Source organism: Chelonoidis abingdonii, chromosome 1 (assembly GCF_003597395.2).
Source record: "Chelonoidis abingdonii isolate Lonesome George chromosome 1, CheloAbing_2.0, whole genome shotgun sequence".
Taxonomy (NCBI): domain Eukaryota; kingdom Metazoa; phylum Chordata; order Testudines; family Testudinidae; genus Chelonoidis; species Chelonoidis abingdonii.
Window position 1 is genome coordinate 179,929,246 of NC_133769.1, and position 20,952 is coordinate 179,950,197.

The following is a 20,952-nucleotide window of genomic DNA, read 5'->3' on the forward strand; positions in this document are numbered from 1 at the left end:
CAGGACCCTGCCAGCCCCATTATACCGCTCCCTTGGGGACCCCAGCAAGCTAGCCCTATCCACCCCCCATCCTTGACTGCCCCCCCAGGATCCGTGCCCCCATTCAACCCCCTGTTCACTGCACTGTGACCCCTCCAACCCTTATCCACACCCCTGCCCACACCCCTGAACTCGCCTGCCCCCTGTCCAACTCCTCCTGCTCCTTTACTGCGTTTTCTGGAGCACTGGTGACTGGAGCACTGCAGCCGCACCGTCGGCACCACACAGCACAGAGCACCACGTCAGGCTGGGCTCTGCAGCTGTGCCGCTCCAGAAGCTCGTAACTCCTCTGCCCAGAGTATTGTGCCTTCCCGGCCAGGAGTTCAGGGGCCAGGCAGGAAGGTCCCGCGGGCTGGATGTGGCCTGCAGGCTGTAGTGTGCCCACCTCTGCACTATATAAATAACTATACATGCAAACTACATTTAAAGGACCTGATTAAGGTTTTGACATCAAGTACTCAAAAGTTAGGAAATGCTAGCATTAAGGTTGCTTATGGAGGCTTAATTCAGCTTTCTTCTGCGTATGCATTCTGGTACAGTCTGTAGTTATGTGATCACAAGGGGCCTACCAAATTCACGGTCTATTTTGGCCAGTTTCACAGTCATAGGATTTTAAAAATCATAAATCTCATGATTTCAGATATTTAAATCTGAAATTTCAGTGTTGTAACTGTAGAGGTCCTGACCCAAAAGAGGGTTGTTGGGGGTGAGTTGCAAGGTTATTGTGGTGGGGGATCACAGTATTGCCTCTGTTACTTCTGCACTGCTGCTGGTAGTGGTGCTGCCTTCAGAGCTGGCTGATTGGAGAGTGGTGGCTGCTGGCCAGAAGCCCACATCTGAAGGCAGCGCCACTGCCAGCAGCAGTGCAGAAGTAAAGATGTCATGATTGGGTGCTGCCTTCAGAGTTAAGTGCCTGGCTAGCAACCTCTGCTTTCTGGCCACCAGCTATGAAGGCAGCACAGAAATAAGAATGGCAATACCCAACCTTCCTAGAATAACCTTGGCTCCCCTCGCTGTCCCCCGTAACTCCTGTTCAGGTCGGGACCCGCAGTTTGAGAAACACTGGTGAAATCTGCATAGTATAGGGCAAAAGTACACAAAAGACCAGATTTCATGGGTGAGACCAGATTTCACGATCCATGACGCATTTTTCATGGCCATGAATTTGATAGGGTCCTAATGATAACATACTATTTTTTTCCTCTCTGCCCCCCTATTCCTCCCTTGGGCTTCCTGGGCCAGATGCAGGAGGAGGAAGGGTAATAATTGAGAGCACAGCAGAGACAGGCTCCCTGATCTCAGTTTAGGTGTCTGCACCTCAGGATGGATTGATTTAAATCAAGGCAATTTAAATAATGATTTAAATCACCAAGTGGAAAGTCCCTATTTTGATCATTGATTTTTAATCAACTTTTCTATTTGTACTTCAGTTACCTTCTAAAAGAAGGTACATTCTCATGGGTTGATCTAACCATTAAAACATTGATTTACAGCTAAATAGAGCCTTTACATTTATATATATACATTTATTAAAGCAATTATATAGCTTAATATTTTCAGATTCTTTTTAATTCTACATTTTTAGTGTGTTAGAAAATAGTGAATGAGATATTATTTACTAGATAATTAACTTTTTGCTCATTATTTGTATCTAACTGCATTAGGATGGTAACTGGAAGTTATTTAAATACACAAAACAGCATATATTTATATTTATTAAACAAAACAGCCTTAAATGTTTTGTATACATAAACCTCTCTTACCAAAATATGTTTCACATTTACAAATTATAGGAAGTTTAGGCCTGAATATATTTTATATTAAATCAAGATTTAATTTTAAACAGGTTTATTTTTAAAAAGAAAAATGCATTGTAATTTAAACAACAATTAAAAAAACTGATTAAAAGAAAAATAACAGATTTTAATCCACCCTGATGGACCTGGCACAATCCCCAGCAACTCAGAGGTGCAATTTCAGGGAAAGTCCTGCTGAGCCTCAGGCTGGAGCATTTTCAGTGTGAATGGAATTTTCAGGGAATATAACTGCATTCCAGCAAGTCTCTGCCAAGTCTATGCAAACTGGAGTTTTTCTCAGGTTTATCTAACTTGGACACATTTGGGTGGATTTTCACAAGGATGTCAAAAGGCATATCCCTCCCAAATTCCAAGCCCCTACTCCAGTGTATGGGGGCTTTACTGCTTTTCAAAGAAAAGATCTCCAGAATTTTTTAACATGGTCAAAACAATGTACTTTTCTGTAGCCTTGTTTTTGGAGATGGCTGAATTGTTTTGACTGAAACTTTCTGGAATTTTGAGGCAGACACTTTCCATGGAAAATTTCAGCCCAAATAATTAAAATTTGGCCAAGTTATAACCAACTGAAAAGAGGGTCTTATAATGAAATGTGTTGGGCAACCTTAATAATAGATGGGGCTAGCAGCCCTTCCTATAATAATAATCTCCTTTGCTTGTTGTAGCCATATACCAGCTGTCCAGAAGAGGGCAGTGGTTCACATGTTTGTTGTGAACAGATGGAAACAGGGACAGGCCTTGTCTAGTATATTACATGTATCTAGAGGCATTTAGGTTTATGTACCAAATAGATGTGTGTTCTTTTGTATTTACTCTATAAATATTCACATCCGAACCCTCAGTTCCTTCCATGAAGTCCATATAGGCTAGATCTGTGCATTTCCCATGTGTGTAGAGTAAACACTTGCACACGAAAGTACCCATCTTTGTGCCCTTGCAGGAGAATATATACCTGTATGTAAATTTCTCTACAGTGAGTATCTGCACAGTATGAGAATTCAGAGATCCTGTTAAGTGCACATCCACACACATTCTTCAAATGCCTGGCCCCAGGGATTTAACAATTTCCTGTTTTTGTTGGTGCAGGTAAAATTCTGGTCTCAGCACATTTCCTTTATCCTCGTTGGAATAATCATTGTCACCTCCATCAGAGGCTTACTGATCACACTCACAAAGGTACGCCTGGCCAGGGCCCTCTTTCATGATAGCAGTCCAAGAGAGCTTGTGTGTTTTTCTAACTTAGTCAAGAGAACATTGTGTAAACAAGGGTTTTCAACCTTTTTTCATATGTGAACCCCTAAACATTTTTGAATGGAGGTGCAGACCCCTTTGGAATTCTTAGATAGGTCTGCAGCCCACAGGTTGAAAACCACTGGTGTAAACCTTCAGTACAAATGTAGGACCTGTGGTCTCTATTCAGTTAGTGGACAAATAGGGGATGAGGAAGGCTGGGATAGAAGTCCTTGCAGGGAGTAGGATGGAGAAAAAAGTCTTTTATGGCTGAATTAGAGAAGGGGAGGGTAACTTTTTCTGGCAATTTCAGTCACTAAATGCAGTGCACAATCTATAAGTGCCTCCAGTCCAAGCAGAGGAATGGTGTTAGTGTTAGGGCTCTAAATAGTGTTATAAATGTTTTAAAACTTGTAGTATAATCTGAGACTCTCTCCTTGCCCTAGACTTTCTCTCTTAAAAAAGAAAAATCTCCCTGTTGCTATCAACAGTAGTCATGCTAGTCTAAATTGGCTCCCATTGTTTCAGTCAGAAGGCTTTCTAACTGCTCAGAACAAATCTAGTGATTAATCCCTGGTTGCTGCCTGTGAGCAGTTTATATTAGCCCTTCCACTGTTTTTACTATCAGTGGTAGTAAGAATGGGAAATTTTAAGAGACGAAGTGTAAGGTAGACAAGGCTTAACGATGTGGAAGCCTGGATTTGTTAGTATTGGGTACTGAATGGCGATTAAGAGGACTTGGGTTGCTTCATTTAAACTGCTAGCTGTTTCTGGGGAGCAGGTAGGGGATTAATGCATTAGTACAACCACAGGGGAAAACTGTGGCAACACACAACCGGGTGACCCACTTGATGCTGGCCTGTAAACTGGGCTTAGTCATTCCTAGGCTAGAATGTATTTTGGGTTGTTTTTTGTTTGTTTGTTTGTTTTTTTTCAAAACTGGATTCTCCACACTGGCTGGCCATGCAGTGTTAGTAGCTGATTTAGTGGGGCCTATGTTAAAACACTTGTAGCTCTACTGGGGACAAGGCCCAGGTCTGTACCTTTGAAGGGTCTAGGAAGCACGTTTTTTTCCTTCAGTGCTGGTTTCTAGGACTAAAGAGGAATGATTGGGGCATGTATTCCTTCCATGTTCCTGTAGAAGGGAGCACAAACACTCCTGGTAATGAGAGTCCTGTTTTCAGTACTTTTTTCCTCTTTACAGTTCTTCTATGCCATCTCCAGCAGCAAGTCCTCCAATGTTATTGTTCTGCTGTTGGCACAGATCATGGTGAGTATCCAGACCTGCTAGTGAGCTTTTATTATTATTGTCCCATCTCAGCAAAGTAACCACCCGTGAAGCAGTTAACTGATGCACTTCCTGTATCTTATCTCCAGGGGATGTACTTCGTCTCTTCCGTGCTCCTAATCCGGATGAGTATGCCCCTGGAGTATCGCACTATCATTACAGAAGTCTTGGGGGAGCTGCAGTTCAATTTCTATCACCGTTGGTTTGATGTGATATTCCTGGTTAGCGCTCTCTCCAGCATCCTTTTCCTCTACTTGGCACATAAACAGGCCCCAGAGAAGCACATGGCACTCTGAATCCATTCCAGTTCTGCCCACTGTTCTATAATCCCTTCTGGTGGACTACTGCAACTCATTAGGGGTGACAGGATTAAGAGAGAGGGAGGACAGCTCTTTCTGTGCTCTGATGATGTAACTGGCCCTTCTGACTTCTACAGTTGCACTTAGAAGTATATGGTTCATCCTTTGAACAGGGTGCCATGAGCTGAACAAACAGCAGAGGCAGGAGAAAAGTGGAGGACAGCTGAGAGCCACGGAATAGGAAAATCCATGGGACAGGTGTGTCTTATGGTATTGAAAAATCTGCCAAGGATGGTCTGAGGAGAGACCTCTTAAAATCACAGGTAGAAGAATTCTACATAAAGGACACCGAGGAAACGTGATTTCAGTTTAAAAACAAATCAGTCTTAATCCAGAGTTGGAGGGTGTTGATTCTGGATCTGAATGTCTGAGTCTGTGAAATTAAATCAGCTTTCGTAATACCTCACCACTAGCATCATAATTGTTTGTGTCAGTCCCAGGGACTTTAATAGAGATGGGCAAATGTGTGAATGTCACTGTTTGGCAGAGGGGGAAGTGGATTGACATTCAGGGGAGATGTGCATGATTAGTATCTAGCTTCTTTAGGAATTGGAAGTTAGTCCTTTGTTACCATTTAGGGCCTGATGAATCAGAATCCATGCCTTGGGTTACTGTTCACTGGAGTTTAGTGCGAAGTCAAAGGTGGTAGCTATAACTAGTTTACGTTATACACTAGAAATTCAGTGTTCCCCACTGACCGATATATTCTACATCAGCCCATGTCCCTTGTTGGCTTAATGCAAGTCACGAAGGTAAATTTCACCCATGCAACTTAAATGTATAGCTTGCGGAAAACCATTCTCCCAGACTTTGCTCATTTTAAAGCTGTTGTGGAACATACATCATAGATGGCAGGAGTAAGACCCGGGAAGGAGAAATAGCCGCTCTGATTTATTTATGCTTTGTCTCAAGCTTACACCAAGGAGGTATAGCATCCACTATCGGTACCACAGAGCTGATTCATATTGCATTAGAGACAAGGTGTTGGCATGTAAGCAAACAAAGCTGTTTACACTGAATTACAGACACTGTTCAAACTGCCATGATCTGCAGCTAGGAGAGTGGGGTGGAGGGATTGGTGCTTGCAGCTTCTGAACAGTGAACTGTTAGTTAGCTTATTGTTTTGAAAGGACAATACTACAGCTTGTTAGCAAGTGAGAAGAAGTGTTCTTCACAGAATACATTAGCTTATCATGATATATTACATCTACTGGGTTAAACTGATTGTGTTACAGTAAATATAGCATATAATAGCCACAGTGATTAAGAGGAAAAAAGTCTCTTGTGGGGGATGTGAGAGATCAGTTTCTGTATTAAGGAGCTTTATTGTGCTTATTGATTTGTGAATCACATTTCCTCCCCCGCAAGATGACAGATGTTCCTGATTAGTCATTTAAGCTTTTACAGATCAATAATAGAAGTAACTATCCACTTCACCGGGCAGAAGACCAATGAACTACGATTAGCAGCATTAGGTAGGTGAGTGGTTGTTCTTGGGAGTAGTGAAATTGTTCCCCTTCAGGGAAAGTTAGTTAGAAGAAAGTTGCTGTTCCAGTCCTCACAAGTATGAAGTTCCATAGCACAGTGTGGTTCTGGGAGGTAAAAGAACAAAGACTGCTTGGATGAAGAGAACTTTCTTTAAACCTTGGAAGATGTCTGATTGATTTCTGTTGTGGTCTGTCTCATCATAACTGTGTGTCATCCTCCTCTTCTGCTGAGGCAATTGAGAGTGAAGAGGAGGAGGAGGAGCTGGCCTGTGGAAAAGCAATAAGTTGAAATTTCTGATTATTTTATGGTTTGTAGATAATGCGATAGCGATTCCTCATGCCACTGTGAACTAACAATCTGTTCTGAACCTATGCCCAGGAGGAATTTGCCTTTGCGTGAGAAGCTAGTGAATTACTCTTTTAAATGCACTTTACAAAGCGACCCAGTTGTCTAGTGGGAATTCCATGTTCTTGCTCAACTTTCATATCAAATCCACCAAGGTCAAAGATAAAAAGAAAGGTTTAACTATAGCTCTGCAAATCCAGCCTGAGACATAAGATATCACTGAAAGAATCTGTAGCTGGAACGTAGTTAACAATTCTGGTGATAATACATGTGGAGGAATAGAATCCAGTTCGTTCCTTCCTAGCTTTATTGTGTCTCCTGCATGAACAGGAGTAAAAACTTGTTTATTTTTCACAGCAAAGATCCTGAATCCACACAGGGATCAGAGCAGTTGAGTACAGGTGTCATTTTTCTGACAAGAGCAAATTTCAAACTCTTGTTGATGGCACAGTTTCCCTGAACCAGTGTGGTCAGAATATTTATTTTTTCTCAGGACCTTTGTTGGTCTCACTTGGTCACAGTCTACCCGTCCCATGCCCACCAAAGAATCTGCGCTGGTTTAGAGTGCTTCACATGGTTTTCCCATGTTCACAGTTACTTAGCTCCTGTGCTCCCTGTGGCTGAACAAAGAATTCCTGAGGATATGGTTCTCGTCTACGTTAATGAATGCTGTCTCTCAACACTCTCTCTTACATACGCACGCACATACACACACACACACACACACTCTCCCCTCTCCTGTCCTCCCTTCCCAGGCTCCAGTAGATACTCTGTGTGTGGAGTAGGGAGAAGAAGTGGTTCTACCCTGCTGTAACCAGGTCTGCCACTCCATACTAATTAATGTAGATCAGATCTGGTAAATCCAGAATACAACTAGAATTCATAGACCCCACCTCAAGTGAATTTAGTGACTGATTCAGGTTCCTTTCCCCACCACCTGGTCCGCAAGATTTGGTTAACTTAAGATTACCCACCCTTTCTCTTGGTTCTGGCGAAGTCCTCTCTGGCTCTGCTGGTGGGTTCTCTGTATAAGCAGGAGGATCAGTAGTGTCATATAGCTGATCTGCCAGAGAGGCAGTAATAGGAATATTCTGAGACGTAAAGTATTCATAGGTTGCTTTTTTACACACCAGTAGTGTCAATCTGTCATCACTGTCACTGATTTTTGCTACAACCTTATCATAGGTTTCGTTCAGTACGTTCACGCCATTCACTTCCACCAAAATGTCCTCCTCTTCCAGTCCTGCTGCATCAGCTGGCCCACCTTTCAGTATCTGCGAACACAGGCTCTGAAGCTGTGATACCAGCACAGTACCATTAAAGTTGCATTAACACTGAAGTATTATAAATAGAGAATGGATGTTCTGTGATTTTTTCCCCGAATACAGGAGAAAGAGTAAGGACTGGAAGAAATTATTCTGGAGCAGAACTTAATTGGAGAAGGAGAAAGGATGAGACTTTAACATAGTATTCCAATATATTCCACTTTTATTACAAGTCCTGTAATGGGTTTTGACTTGGACAGGACTTCTGTTGTGGGGGAGAGGCCATGGTGGTGGTATGTAGATTTAACTGTGGTACTTAAGGGATCAGAGAATGGTTTGTCGTATTTTACATTTGTATAGCGTCTTGTGGATATCTGATCCCTTACATATATTGTTATATTCAGTACAACACTCCTGTGGGTTAGATAAGTATTAAAGAAGAAGAGAAAATAGAGACAAAAGTTTTGCAATTTACCCCAAAAGTTTTGCAGAGCTAGGAATATATCCAAGGTCTCCTCAGTCCCACTCCTGTACCTTAATCACAAGATCATCCTTTCTCCTCTAGGGGTGTGAGTTCATGCTGAGTTCAAGGACTAAAACTCCATTAGTCAAGAGCACGTAGGACAGACCTTGCCTTTTTGTTACATATGGCTTAAAGTGACTTGCTCTGAGTGCAGTCACAGCACAGAAGGAAGGGAATGGATATCTCACTGTAGCCCAGACTGTCCCTTCTGGTGTCTCATGCTTCTCTCAGGCTAAAAGCCCTAGGTTAGTACCTCTTTGATGAACTGCATGGGCATATTCTTGGTTGCATTCAAACGAAAGCCAAATCCATTAGGACCCTTCACCAGCCTGCAGATTTTGGTCTTGTGATTCACCTCCTGCTCAGCATGTGAGGTCGGCTCTTCCTCTGCTTCAGCTGGAAAAGAAGCTTGTCTTTCCTGGTAGTACAAACATGGGGAAACTTGAGCCTGAAAGACCAAAAGCAAAGGAAAGAGTTTATATGAATGTAAAAACTCCTACAGAAAAATCTGTCTAAACTAAGACTGTCAGTTAATGGCAGATAACTCACACGATTAATCTGTTTTAATCGCATTGTTAAACAATAGAATACCAATTGAAATGTATTAAATATTTTTGGATGTTTTTCTACATTTTCAAATATATTAATTTCAGTTACAATACAGAACACAAAGTGTACACTGCTCACATTTTTATTACAAATTATTAATAATATAAATAAAATTTATTACAATAAAATAATAAAAAGCTGTATTTTTAGATTCACCTCATACAAGTATTGTAGTGCAATCTATTTATCGTGAAAGTAATTTACAAATGTAGATTTTTTGTTACATAACCACACTCAAAAACAAAACAATGTAAAACTTTAGAGCCTACAAGTCCACTCTGTCCTACTTCTTCTTCACCAATTGCTAAGACAAACAAGTTTGTTTACATTTACGGGAGATAATGCTGCCCACTTCTTATTTACAATGTCACCTGAAAGTTAGAACAGACGTTCACATGGCAATTTTGTAGCCAGCATTGCAAGGTATTTACATGCCAGATATGCTAAACATTCGTATGCCCCTTCATGCTTCAGCCACCATTCCAGAGGACATGCAAGTGTTCATTAAATTTGTGACTGAACTCCTTGGGGGAGAATTGTATGTCTCCAGCTCTATTTTACCTGCATTCTGCCATATGTTACATGTTATAGTAGTCTCAGATGATCACTCAGCACATCTTCATTTTAAGAACACTTTCACTGCAGATTTCACAAAACGCAAAGAAGGTACTAATGTGAGATTTCTAAAGATAGCACAGCACTTGACCCAAGGTTTAAGAATCTGAAGTGCTGTCCAAAATCTGAGAGGGACGAGGTGTGGAGCGTGCTTTCAGAAGTCTTAAAAGAGCAGCACTCTGATGCAGAAACTACAGAACCCAAACCACCAAAAAAAAAAAAATCAACCTTCTGCTGTTGGCATTTGACTCAGATGATGAAAATGAACATGTCAATCTGCACTGCTTTGGATTGTTATTGAGCAGAACTTGTCATCAGGATGAACACGTGTCCTCTGGAATGGTGGTTGAAGCCTGAAGGGACATACAACTCTTTAGTGCATCTGGCATATAAATATCATGCAGTGCTGGCTACAGAAATGCCACGAGAACACCTGTCCTCTCTTTCAGGTAACATTGTGAACAAAAAGCGGGCAGCATTATAGCCTGCAAATGTAAATCAACTTGTTTGTCTGAGCAATTGGCTGAACAGGAAATAGGACTGAGTGGACTTGTAGGCTCTAAAGTTTGACAATGTTTAGTTTTTGAATTCAGTTATTTTTTGTGCATAATTCTATATTTGTAAGCTCATCTTTCATGATAGAGATTGCACTACAGTACTTGTATTAAGTGAATTGAAAAATACTATATCTTGTTTTTTACAGTGCAAATATTTGTAATAAAAATAAATATAACGTGAGCACCATATACTTTGTATTGTGTGTTATAATTGAAATCAGTGTATTTGAAAATGTAGAAAACATCCAAAAATATTTAAATAAATGGTATTCTGTTATTGTTCAACAGTGCTATTAATTGCGTGGTTACTTTTTTTAATCACGCCGTTAATCTTTTGAAGTGCTTGACAGCCATAGTCTAACATCTTGTTGCGTTTTGAAATCTTTACAACAGTCAGGATAGGTCACACCTGTGAATTCTACGTGCTTATTAAAACCTCTTCAGTGATAGAGGTAGAAAGTTGCAACATGGGCACAAATGTGAGCAGAGTTTTCTCCTCTAATTCATACAGGAAACGGCTTGGTAGTTGCAATTGGTTAACTTGCTGGTCTGTGCACTGACCTGCTCGAATCTGGTATTGTTTCAGTAGTATATAGGAAGGTCTAGGGCAAGAGTAAATTGGAAAGTTTAGTGACATACTGCAGAAGTCTCTGCTGAGGGAGACAGACATGAGCCCATCTCAGACATTCGCTATAGCGAGTACTTGAATAAGGGCTATTAAAAAGCCTTTGAACTGGTGCTTCTTTCAGAATGGACCCACTATTTCATTGCTGCCTGTGTCTTATCTAGTGAGGAGCTATACAAGCCCAACCCCAGCCTGCATTGCCTTACCAGTTTATACATGGTGTCTGTCTGCTTATCCACCACCAGCAACGTGGTCTTTTCCCCACACCTCTTAATCTTCTCCACCACGGTGTCATGATCCAGTGCCTCCACTGACTCCCCATTTACAGCCACCAGAATATCATTGTCCTTTAGACCGGCCTTCGCTGCCGGGCTACCAGAATCAATGTCCTTAATTAAATGACCTGATCTCAAAAAAAAAAAAAAAAATACAGGCCTAGTTCAAATAGAGAAAAGCAGTTGTTCATGGGATGTGTTTGGTTTGGATTATAAAAGATATTTAAGATGGTAGAAACTCGTTCTCTGATTTCAGGTTGAAATAAGCTTCCTGATTTAGCTAATTCTGGGGTAACCCTAGCGCAGATCTAGATCTCCTTCCAAGTGACTTGAATACAGGTTCTTTTCCCCCTGAACAAGACACATGGAAGTTGTGGTTTACTCTGAGGCAAGGGGCGGGGGAGTTTAAGCCTACTTAAAATAGAGTGCTTCATGATTTTGGTGAACCTAGTTGTGAGGGAGCAACCAAGGATCCCTTTGAAGCCATTCAGATAAGCCAGGGTTCTGTTGTGAAAAACAATCAGACATTACCCTGGACACGTTGCTGATCCTCAAAAACCTGGGGTTGGAGGCTGCCACAAATGGAGATTATGGGAGCTGGACTGTAGTGGGTGAGGAGGGCCACGAGCAGCACAGTGGAATGTTCCACCTCAGATTGGAAGGTTTGAAGGAGATTCATAGATTCCAAGGCTAGGAGGGACCATTTGGGATCATCTAGTCTGGCCTCCTGTATTAAACAGGCTATAGATTGGAGGTGCCTGGCTGTGGTGAGCTGTGTTTGTGGGGGGACTGGGTTGGCAGCAGGACAGGAAATGATCTTTCCAAGATGAGCAGTAGGCACTGGAGAGTAGGAGTCCTACAGGCCCCATAAAAGCACTCTACAGAGCACGTAGGGGCCTGGCTGATGGCTGGGTTCTCACCGTTACCATTTTGTTCCGCCCTCAGGAAAAACCCATAGCCGTTGTCTCCTTTCTTGAGCTCCACAAGTCGGGGTTTGTGGGGAAGCAATTTCAGGCTGGCTGTGTCTCTTGTCAGCATCATCTGGTGGTTGCTGTAGTACTGGTCAGTTTCATTATCTGATAGCAGAAACACAACATGGTTCCCAGACTTCTTCACCTGCAACGACACACACAATCTCAAACACAGGCCTTTGAGTGGAGTGTGTGGGCTGTGGAGAGCGTTATATTGGCAGGTTCTTTGATGTACAACGGTGGGCTGTCAGGGGTGACTTTATGTATTTTGCCGCCCCAAGAATGGCAGTCAGGCGGCTTTCGGTGGCATGCCTGCGGGATGTCCGTCAGTCCCACGCCTTTGGCATACCCACCGCCGAATTACCGCCGAAACTGCAGGCATGCCGCCAAAGGCAGCCTGACTGCCACCCTCATGGTGACCAGCAGGCTGCCCCCTGTGGCCTGCTGCCTCAGGCACACGCTTGGAGTTCTGGTGCCTGGAGCCACCCCTGTGGGCTGTAAGTGAATGGGCTGTAAGGTCTATACAGACTAGGTTGTTGGATGGTGCTCCAATATGTGCACCCATGTGCTGCCTATATGACTGTAGACAGCAGCATCTACCACAAGTTACTATAACATTCAGCTCTGACTGCTCTGGAGCTACTTCTAATCCCCCTACTTTCCCATACCCTAACTTTGTGTTTTTTGTCTGTCCCCTCATACCTCTGTTTCTCTACTCCCATTCTTCTCTCCATCTTCACTCAAAACCTGCATATTTCTTCTCCTTATAAAAAGTATTGCAACAATAGTACAGAACACAAGTACTGCAATTTTTCATAGTTAATAGAGTGGTTTGGATCATAGTGGATTGCTTCACAAACTTATTTGATCGTTCCCCCCCCCCCTTCTTTATGTCTGTAGTAGTTTGTGTCCTCCCCCCAGGTACATATACTGCCACTCAGTGGCAGAGCGGAGAGCAGCAACTGCTGTTTGGGTGCTCAGCTCTGAAGGCAGCACTGTGCCAGCAGCACAGAAGTAAAGGTGTCAATGTGAAAAGAGAAATTCAGCAATATCACTTTTTACAGCAGACTTAATGCCCAATTGCCACCCTTATTTCTGTGCTCCCACTCTGGGGTTGACAGCCACCTCAAGGTATGAGATTGGGACGGTGGGGAGGAGAGCCTGAGCCCATGCTGTCTCCCAGTGAGAGACTGGGGGCAGGGGTGAGGGGAGGGAAGGGGAAGGAGAGGACAGCCCAAGTCCAGGAGGTGGAGCTCCTGCTGTCCCTGCCTCCCAGGAGTGCATGGCCCTTCTGCACGAGCCCCAGCCACTCAGGACTGGCAGCCAGAATGCTTTAAAAAAATAAATAAAACAAAAACACACAGCTCGCTTCTCCCCTGACACGTTCCCATACCTCCCTTGGGAGTTTGAGAACCGCAGTGGAATGCTGTAGGATTTGTAGTTTGGATAGTGGTACTCTGAAAGCTTTTCTAGCTCAAGCTCCTTCATAGTCATACTGTGTTTGAATGCTTATAGCCTCAGCATGTGTGATTTTAACCAAAGAGACTAATGGAAAAGTCACATGTTCTCTTCTTTCTATCCTTATCTCTGATGCTACCCTCAGTGGATCAGTGTTTGGTTTGATCTCTCAGACTACATTAATTATTTTCCCTAACACCAAGTAGATCTTTAAACTACCATCACCACAAACAGGAATATACCAGTTGTTGAGAGGATGTGGCAGAAGGACATTTCATGATCAGAAATGCAGGCTTTCTTGCACACTTCGTTTGCTCTGGGTCCCTTTTACTGACAGCTAGGTTACATTATTTGGCTCTGATCGAGTCTGTAAACTGCACTGTTAAAATTAGTTTTGTGTTTCTTAGCAGGAGGGAATCCCATTTCCTGGAAATCCTCCTTTTTGTAACTATCCAGATCTTCACATCAAATCCTTCTTCAGCTAAATCACAGAGCACAAACTGCTGTGATTTCCAGTCTTACCATCCTAATACCAGAAAGATTTCCCATTGTACTGGACTCCATCGCAGATGTGCTGATTTCATCCTCATTTTCAGAATTCCTAATACTGTGCCACCATTTATTTAATCAGGCTTATGGCAACAGTACAGTTGTGGTGCTTACACCATTCGGGCCTGACTCAAGGGCAGTATTCTTCCAAAGCAAGCTTAGGGTGTCTGGTGGAAGTCTGTCCCTGACTTTCAAGATCAGCCAACCTTTTCAGCAGCCTTGCACTCCAGCTACCCTGACCCATCCAAGAAACAAAGCCAAAGTAGCAGCATATTTTGTGACTGAAGTGTTGCTGATAATGTACGGTATTGACCTCAGCCTCTTCACCTGCTTTGTGAATGCATTCAAACAGTGTTGACATTGCAAGTAGCCTCAGACAGAGGAACTGGCTTTAAATGAAGGAAGAAGAGGAGTCATGCTAGTAGATACCTTTTCAACGACTTCCTCATGTTTGTCGTTTTCCACGTTCTTCCCATTCACTTCAATCAGGCGGTCATTATGTTGGACTCCTGCTTTTGCAGCCACTCCTTGTGGGGACAAGCCTATGATGAAGACACCCTTCTGACCTAGAACAGGTGAGAGAACTTACTACACAGAGCAGGCCACTGGCACATGCCGTCACTGGTTGCCAAACAAATTCCATGCTGATGTAAGGTGCTGTAGTGACAGCCCTGGAGACCAACGGACTCTGTTTATCCATAGAACAGATACAGTGACAGCACAAGTTTTTTCTACTCAGCCACACGTGTGCCTCATCCTGGCCCTGGAGGGATAACCTCTAGAGAGGGGAGGGAACTTCATCATCTGTGGCCTAAACAGCCTTTCTGCTGAGACAGCCCAAAGCACCAATTATGGTGGCTTGGTTGACTGCTACTACTAATGAAAATGGAGTGACTTTCTAAAGTTTGAATTGGTTAAGACCCACTTTTGTTGTTTGTTGTGGCTTATCCACATGTCAGAGTTTCTTGTGTTTGAAAGACTTCCAAATTTCATCCCTGGGTTAGTCTAGTGCACAGTGTTATTTATATTGTGCTAGCACCCTCCATGAGCTAGGCACTTTCCAAACAGAGAGAGACAGTATGGGTCTACAGAAGCCTACCCATTCTTTTCCCTAGCATTTTGGAAAGGGCAAGTATGGAAAGGGTTCAAAAGAAAAATTTTCTTAGTTCAGTTTTGTGCTTCCCACGTGAACACATCTTGATCAGAAGAGGCTCTTTGCCTTTTGCACAGTGTCATCCTTTGCTTCAGCGCCTTTCACATGATTGTCTTCAGATAAGCTCCAGAACCCCGAGGGCTGGTTCCCACAGTAATTTGAAGGAGGTGTCTGGGACTTTGAGCAATCATTTGTAGGGCGCTTCTGGCATATGAGGAGGGCTTGATGCAAATGGTTTTAGCAAGTCTGCTTCAACAGCTGACAGAAAATAGAACAGGCTGGTGAAGAACCAACTCCCATCCCCACTCCTAACCAGAAGAAATGTGCCCTTGGGAAATTGCCTACTACCTACACCCATTGTTCTCACCAACTGTGGTTTTCAAGGAGAAGTCATAACTCTTTCTCTCCTTCACAAGGTAGCAGAGCCGAGGCTGTGGAACTGGAGTTGTCACTCCATTTGTCACTGGTGGCTGCTCCTTTTGCTGCTGGGTTGTCTGCTTCTGACCCAACTCTTCAAAGTTCACCCCTTCTTTCTCTGCCTTTTCATAGGATGCCTCATCCAGAATGAGGACAGTTACAGAATTCCCACTCCTTTTGACCAGCTCCACTACCTACAATAGATAGAACGAGCTTGGAGGTAGTAACGTCAGAAAAGCATCCAGATGGCTGATACAAATTCCCCCCTCTGGGGCACAGCACATGCGAATTCTGCAGCTTCCAGTGCCCTTAGTATTTCATCAAGGATCATTTCCCCTTTGCTCAAGCTCCAGTGAAGCCAATATGTGAGGTACAAATGATCCTGTGAGCTCAGTTATTCAGCTCTCAGATTTTCCAGAATTTACTGTGAGGAGTGGCAGGTGAAGGTTTGCTGAACTGAATACCGAAAATGGGGCTGAGGTTTTGAGAAATGTCTGGGACCACAAAATATAGTTAGACTTACCTGTGCATGCTCTTCCTTATCCACAAATAACCCATTGACCCTCAGGATTCTGTCTCCATCGTTCAGGCCGGCCCTATCAGCTGGACTGCCCTCCTCCACGTTCCGGATGAGATGACCCAATTTGTTTTTCTCAATGCGCAGGTAGAATCCATAACTCTCCCCCTCTTGTTTGGTCACTATGCATTCTCGAGGCTGGAAAGCAGAGGTCATTTCTGCCAAGCAGAATGGAAAAGGGGTATGTGTGAAAACAGGACCAGGAAAAGGAAGTATGTTCCCTTTAAATATTGTGGTAGACCCAGGCAAGTTGGGAACAGCAGAGTAGTAGAAGGGAGATATACTGGCCACTGGATAGGCAGTTTTCTGTTCCCTGAGTGACCAGAGCAGGGGCTGCTCCAGGCTAATGAGAACACCTGACTCCAATTAACCTGCTAAGAGTCAGGTGAGGCCAGAGAGTCACTCTCGTAGGTAGGCAGACCTGAGCAGCTGAAAAGGAGGCCACCCAGGAAGGAGAAGCACCTGAGTCTGACCCCCACCCTAATGCCAACAGAGACTGGGCCCCTAGATCTTGGGCAGATTAGCTCCAGGAGAGGAAATTTTGGACGGGACCAACCGTATGACAACATCAGGAAGGAGGTGACTGAAATAGATGGGGTCCCTGTGGAAGGGAAAACCCAGGGGCCAGGACCCTACTTCATAATGAAGAAGGATCGCTTATACCGGGTTGCACCAGTACAGGGACAGAAGGTACAGCAGAGCCCAGTACCTCAAAAACACCAGAACGCTGTATTAAGTCTTGCCTATAGTCATCTGGGGGACACTTGGGGGTAAAGAAGACCCTGGCACGAGTCCTACGACGGCTCTTCTGGCCTGGAGTACATGAAGAAGTGCGGAGGTACTGTGCGTCCTGCCCAGAGTGTCAGCTGCACAGTCCCCGTCTCCACTTGAGGGCACCTTTAGTACCCCTGCCCATCATAGAGGTCCCCTTCAAGCGAATAGCCATGGACCTAGTGGGACCCCTGGAGAAGACAGTTTGGGGCCACCAATTTATGCTTGTTGTTTTGGACTATGCTACTTGCTACCCAGAAGCCGCCCCCCTGCAGAACACGGCCTCTAAAATGATAGCAAAAGAGCTGGTGGGGATCTCTGCCTGAATGTGGCTACCAAAGGAGATATTAACAGACCAAGAAACCCCATTTATGTTGAAGCTAAGGAAGGACCTCTGTACGCTGCTCCATATACATACCCTGAGAACTTCAGTCTGTCATCTGCAGATTGATGGATTGGTAGAAAGGTTTAACTGAACCCTCAAGGCTATGATACGGAAGGTGGTAAGTCAGGATGGGAAGGACTGGGACACCCTACTACCTTACCTTATGTTCGCTATCCGGGAGGTACCTCAGGCTTCAACTGGATTCTCCCCCATTTGAGCTGTTATATGGGCGCAGCCTCTGAGGTATCCTGGACATAGCCAAGATTTGGGAGGAGGAACCCAATGAGGGGAAGAATATCATAGAGCATGTGCTACAGATGAGGGACCAGATAGCCCGGGTCACTCCCATAGTGAGGGAGCACCTAGAGAAGGCCCAAGAGGCCCAGCAAACCTACTACAACCATCAAGCCAAGGTTCGTTAGTTTCAGCCTGGTGACTGAGTAATGGTACTGGTACCCACAGCCAAAAGTAAGCTGTTGGCCCAGTGGCAAGGGCCCTGTAAAATAGTTGAACCAGTAGGGGAAGTAAATTACAAGATGCGACAACTGGGACATCAAAAACTAGAGCAGATATATCACGTCAACCTTCTGAAACCCTGGCATACCCGAGAGGCATGCACAGTGTTTCGGGAAGACCTGCACCCAGGGAACAAAAACCCTGAACAGGTGAGGACATCTCCTGATCTAACGACAGCCCAGAAGAAAGAAGTGATCGCCCAATATCAAGATGTATTCTGAACAAAGTCAGGTCGCAGAACTGGGACATATCGCCACATCGTCATGAACCCTGGGGCCAGAGTAACAATGAGGCCCTACTGGGTGCTAGCAGCCAAAAGCAAGGAAATAAAAGCGGAAGTCAGGAAAATGCTGGAGATGGGGATCATTGAAGAATCTCACAGTCAGTGGTCCATCCCAATAGTGTTGGTGCCCAAACCTGATGGCATCATGAGGTTCTGCAATGACTTCCATCGACTAAATGAGATGTCCCAGTTTGATGCTTACTCTATACCCCGCATAGATTAATTAGTGGACCGTCTGGGGAATGCCTGGTACTTAATGACCCTAGACTTGACAAAGGGGTACTGGCAGCTACCCCTAGCCGAAGATGCAAAGGAGAAGATGGCGTTCTCTACACCAGAGGGTCTTTTCCAGTATATGGGCCTTCCTTTTGGAGTGCATGGGGCCCCAGCTACCTTTCAGCACCTCATGGACAAGTTACTACCCCCCCATGCCAGCTATGCTGCGGCCTAGTTGGATGATGTACCCAGACTGGGAAATTCACTTGAAGAAGGTGGAGGTGGTCCTTGATGACTTCAGGCGAGCTGGCCTTATGGCAAACCCTGTTAAGCGTGCTATGGGGTTCACAGAGGCCAAATATCTTGGCTACGTGGTAGGAAAAGGTCTGGTAAAATCTCAACTGAACAAGCTAGAGGCCATCCAAAATTGGCCACTACCAAGTAGTAAGAAGCAAGTCTGAGCATTCCTAGGGGTGGTGGGAGTATTACCGGCGTTTCCTCCCCCATTTTGCCACAAGGGCAAGACCTCTAACAGACTCTAGTGAAGGCCCGTGGTCCAAATCCAGTCAGATGGTCCGATGGGGGAAGTAGCCCAGGGAGTTGTAGCTGTTGCGCAGCTGTACCAGGAGGCACTCTAGACAGCTGAAGTCCACAGGGCTCTGGGCTGGAACCTGGAGTAGAGGGCGGGCCCAGGTTCCCCCCAAACCTCCCAACTTTTGATCAAACACAGGAGGAATTGACCTGGACTGTGGCTTCTACCAGAGGGGAAGGTCTCTAGGCTGTTTCCCAACCCACAGGGTGAATCTGTGAGGCGAGCAAATCCGCCAATAAGTGGAGGAACTTTGCCACAATATGCACTGGGTAGGTCATTTGAGCCAAAGTGTTTTTAACAAAGATAACAAAGAAGAAAATGCTTCTGTCTTCCATCTCAAATGAAGGTGGTGTCTGCCTCTTGCTAAGGAGGAGACTGACTCAAGGCAGAATGCCAGAGAGAGAACTTGTCTGCTGTGGAAAATAAGATGAGAAACTACTCAGGGTCTATTCCAGAACTGAGCCTCATGGGAGAGAAACCATAATGCAGATTAAGCTGACAGGTGTAGCCAGTGGTAAAGAAAATTGAGGTGTGGCTAAAATGGAATTCTTAGAAGAGGGCAAGATTAAGAAAGAAACAGGTAGCTTTGAGCAAAGTGACCCTTCTTAGTATTTTTGGCTAAATAGAATTAAGTTGGAACAAAAGAGGTTTTTATTTGGGTCATTAATTGGTCAAAGAGACTGTTAGGGGAAATATTACTGCTGTGGGAATTGTGCGCCATTACGCAATGCAGAGTTTTGCAGAAATTAATATCACGTGTGCACAATGTCCTTCCTCCACAGAAATGGACTGTAGTGCTGCTAGCTGCCACTATGGGCCACTGGACTCAGCAGAGTCCAGCTTGCACATAGAAGACACTGCTGGGGGAGGGAGAGGGAGCTAAGGGTTCATGGAAGCTGCAGTTCCCAGCATGGCCTGAGGGAAGGAGAGAGTGGTGCACAGGAAACTCCGTGCAAGCCTGGGACCGAGGATCAAGTTGTTTCTCCCTCTGAATCTCTGCGGGGAAGGGAGTCGGGTGTCGAGGACAGGGCGGGGGGGAGGCTGCAGCTGGCCTCTGGGGGGGAAAAGGGGTGCGGGTATCTGGGCTGGGTGGGGACCATGGTTGGACTCTGCAGAGGAGACAGTTCAGGTGTATTGGCTGGGGGACCCCCACAGGTGGGCTCTGTGTGGGAGGGGTTGTGAGTGTCTGGACTCTGGGAAGGGTTGGGAAACAGGAACTGGGTTGTCATAGGGGTTTCTTCAACTCTCTACTCTTGGGGGAATTTTTGGATGTGTCTGTATTGTTACAGACATACTTGTTGACAGGTATTTTTAAATAAATTACCAAAATTAATGAAAGTGGCGTGATTATGTAGTGCTATTTTGGCAAATAAAACTTGCAGAATTTTATAATATTGTATGCAGATTTATTTCTTTTGGCGCAGAATCACCCCCAGGAGTAAAAATATTAAAGAAGTTAAGGGAGCCTAGCTTGCCATGTCAGCCTGTAGCTGCTGATCTGTTCTAATTACTGTACAAAGCCCTTTTTTCTGGCTAAGTTCAGTGTCTGTCTCTATATCCCCAACCCCTTCCACACAGAATGAAATGTGTACTTCCCTCCTTTTGCATAAGCGGTTAAATTCTCTCTTGTCCCATTTGTGCTGAGTCTGGAGTGTAGGGTGACCAGATGAGAGGAAGAAAATATCAGGACACATTGCGGGAGGGGAGGGGAGGAGGGCTGCCAGCAGAGGAAAAAAAAAATTGGGACAAACACTTATATATCGGGACGGTCCCGATTTTATCGGGACATCTAGTCTCCCTTCTGGAGTGAGACCATGGGAGTTATTGGTTGGTCCCTTTGAAAATGAAGCCAGTCCCACCTATTGAATAAAAATATTTGAGATAGGAAGGGCTGAGGGTCCTTTAGCTCTGATAGGATACGTCTACACTACAGGATTATTCCGATTTTACATAAACCGGTTTTATAAAACAGATTGTATAAAGTGGAGTGCACGCAGCCGCACTAAGCACATTAATTCGGCGGTGTGCGTCC

At 44.5% G+C, this 20,952-nt stretch overlaps 2 protein-coding genes across 3 annotated transcripts in view; one reads left to right on the plus strand and one right to left on the minus strand.

Moving 5' to 3' along the window:
- Positions 1-5,136, plus strand: part of GPR89B (G protein-coupled receptor 89B) — a 26,775-nt gene extending 21,639 nt beyond the window's left edge. For both annotated transcript variants that reach the window (XM_032780980.2, XM_032780981.2), the window contains exons 12-14: positions 2,940-3,029; positions 4,288-4,353; positions 4,461-5,136. In XM_032780980.2, the coding sequence (XP_032636871.1) occupies positions 2,940-3,029; positions 4,288-4,353; positions 4,461-4,667 (363 nt within the window). In that variant the 3' untranslated portion in view covers positions 4,668-5,136. The remainder of the gene's footprint in view (positions 1-2,939; positions 3,030-4,287; positions 4,354-4,460) is intronic.
- Positions 5,137-5,233: 97 nt separating this feature from the next.
- Positions 5,234-16,639, minus strand: PDZK1 (PDZ domain containing 1). Its single transcript, XM_032780982.2, has 9 exons — positions 16,104-16,639; positions 15,531-15,774; positions 14,440-14,576; positions 11,953-12,148; positions 10,964-11,160; positions 8,605-8,799; positions 7,538-7,837; positions 6,593-6,607; positions 5,234-6,484 (listed from the first exon to the last, which is right to left on the minus strand). The coding sequence occupies exons 1-9, from the start codon at positions 16,311-16,313 to the stop codon at positions 6,416-6,418; spliced, it is 1,563 nt and encodes a 520-aa protein (XP_032636873.1). The 5' UTR covers positions 16,314-16,639; the 3' UTR covers positions 5,234-6,415.
- Between the last annotated feature and the right edge of the window lie 4,313 nt (positions 16,640-20,952).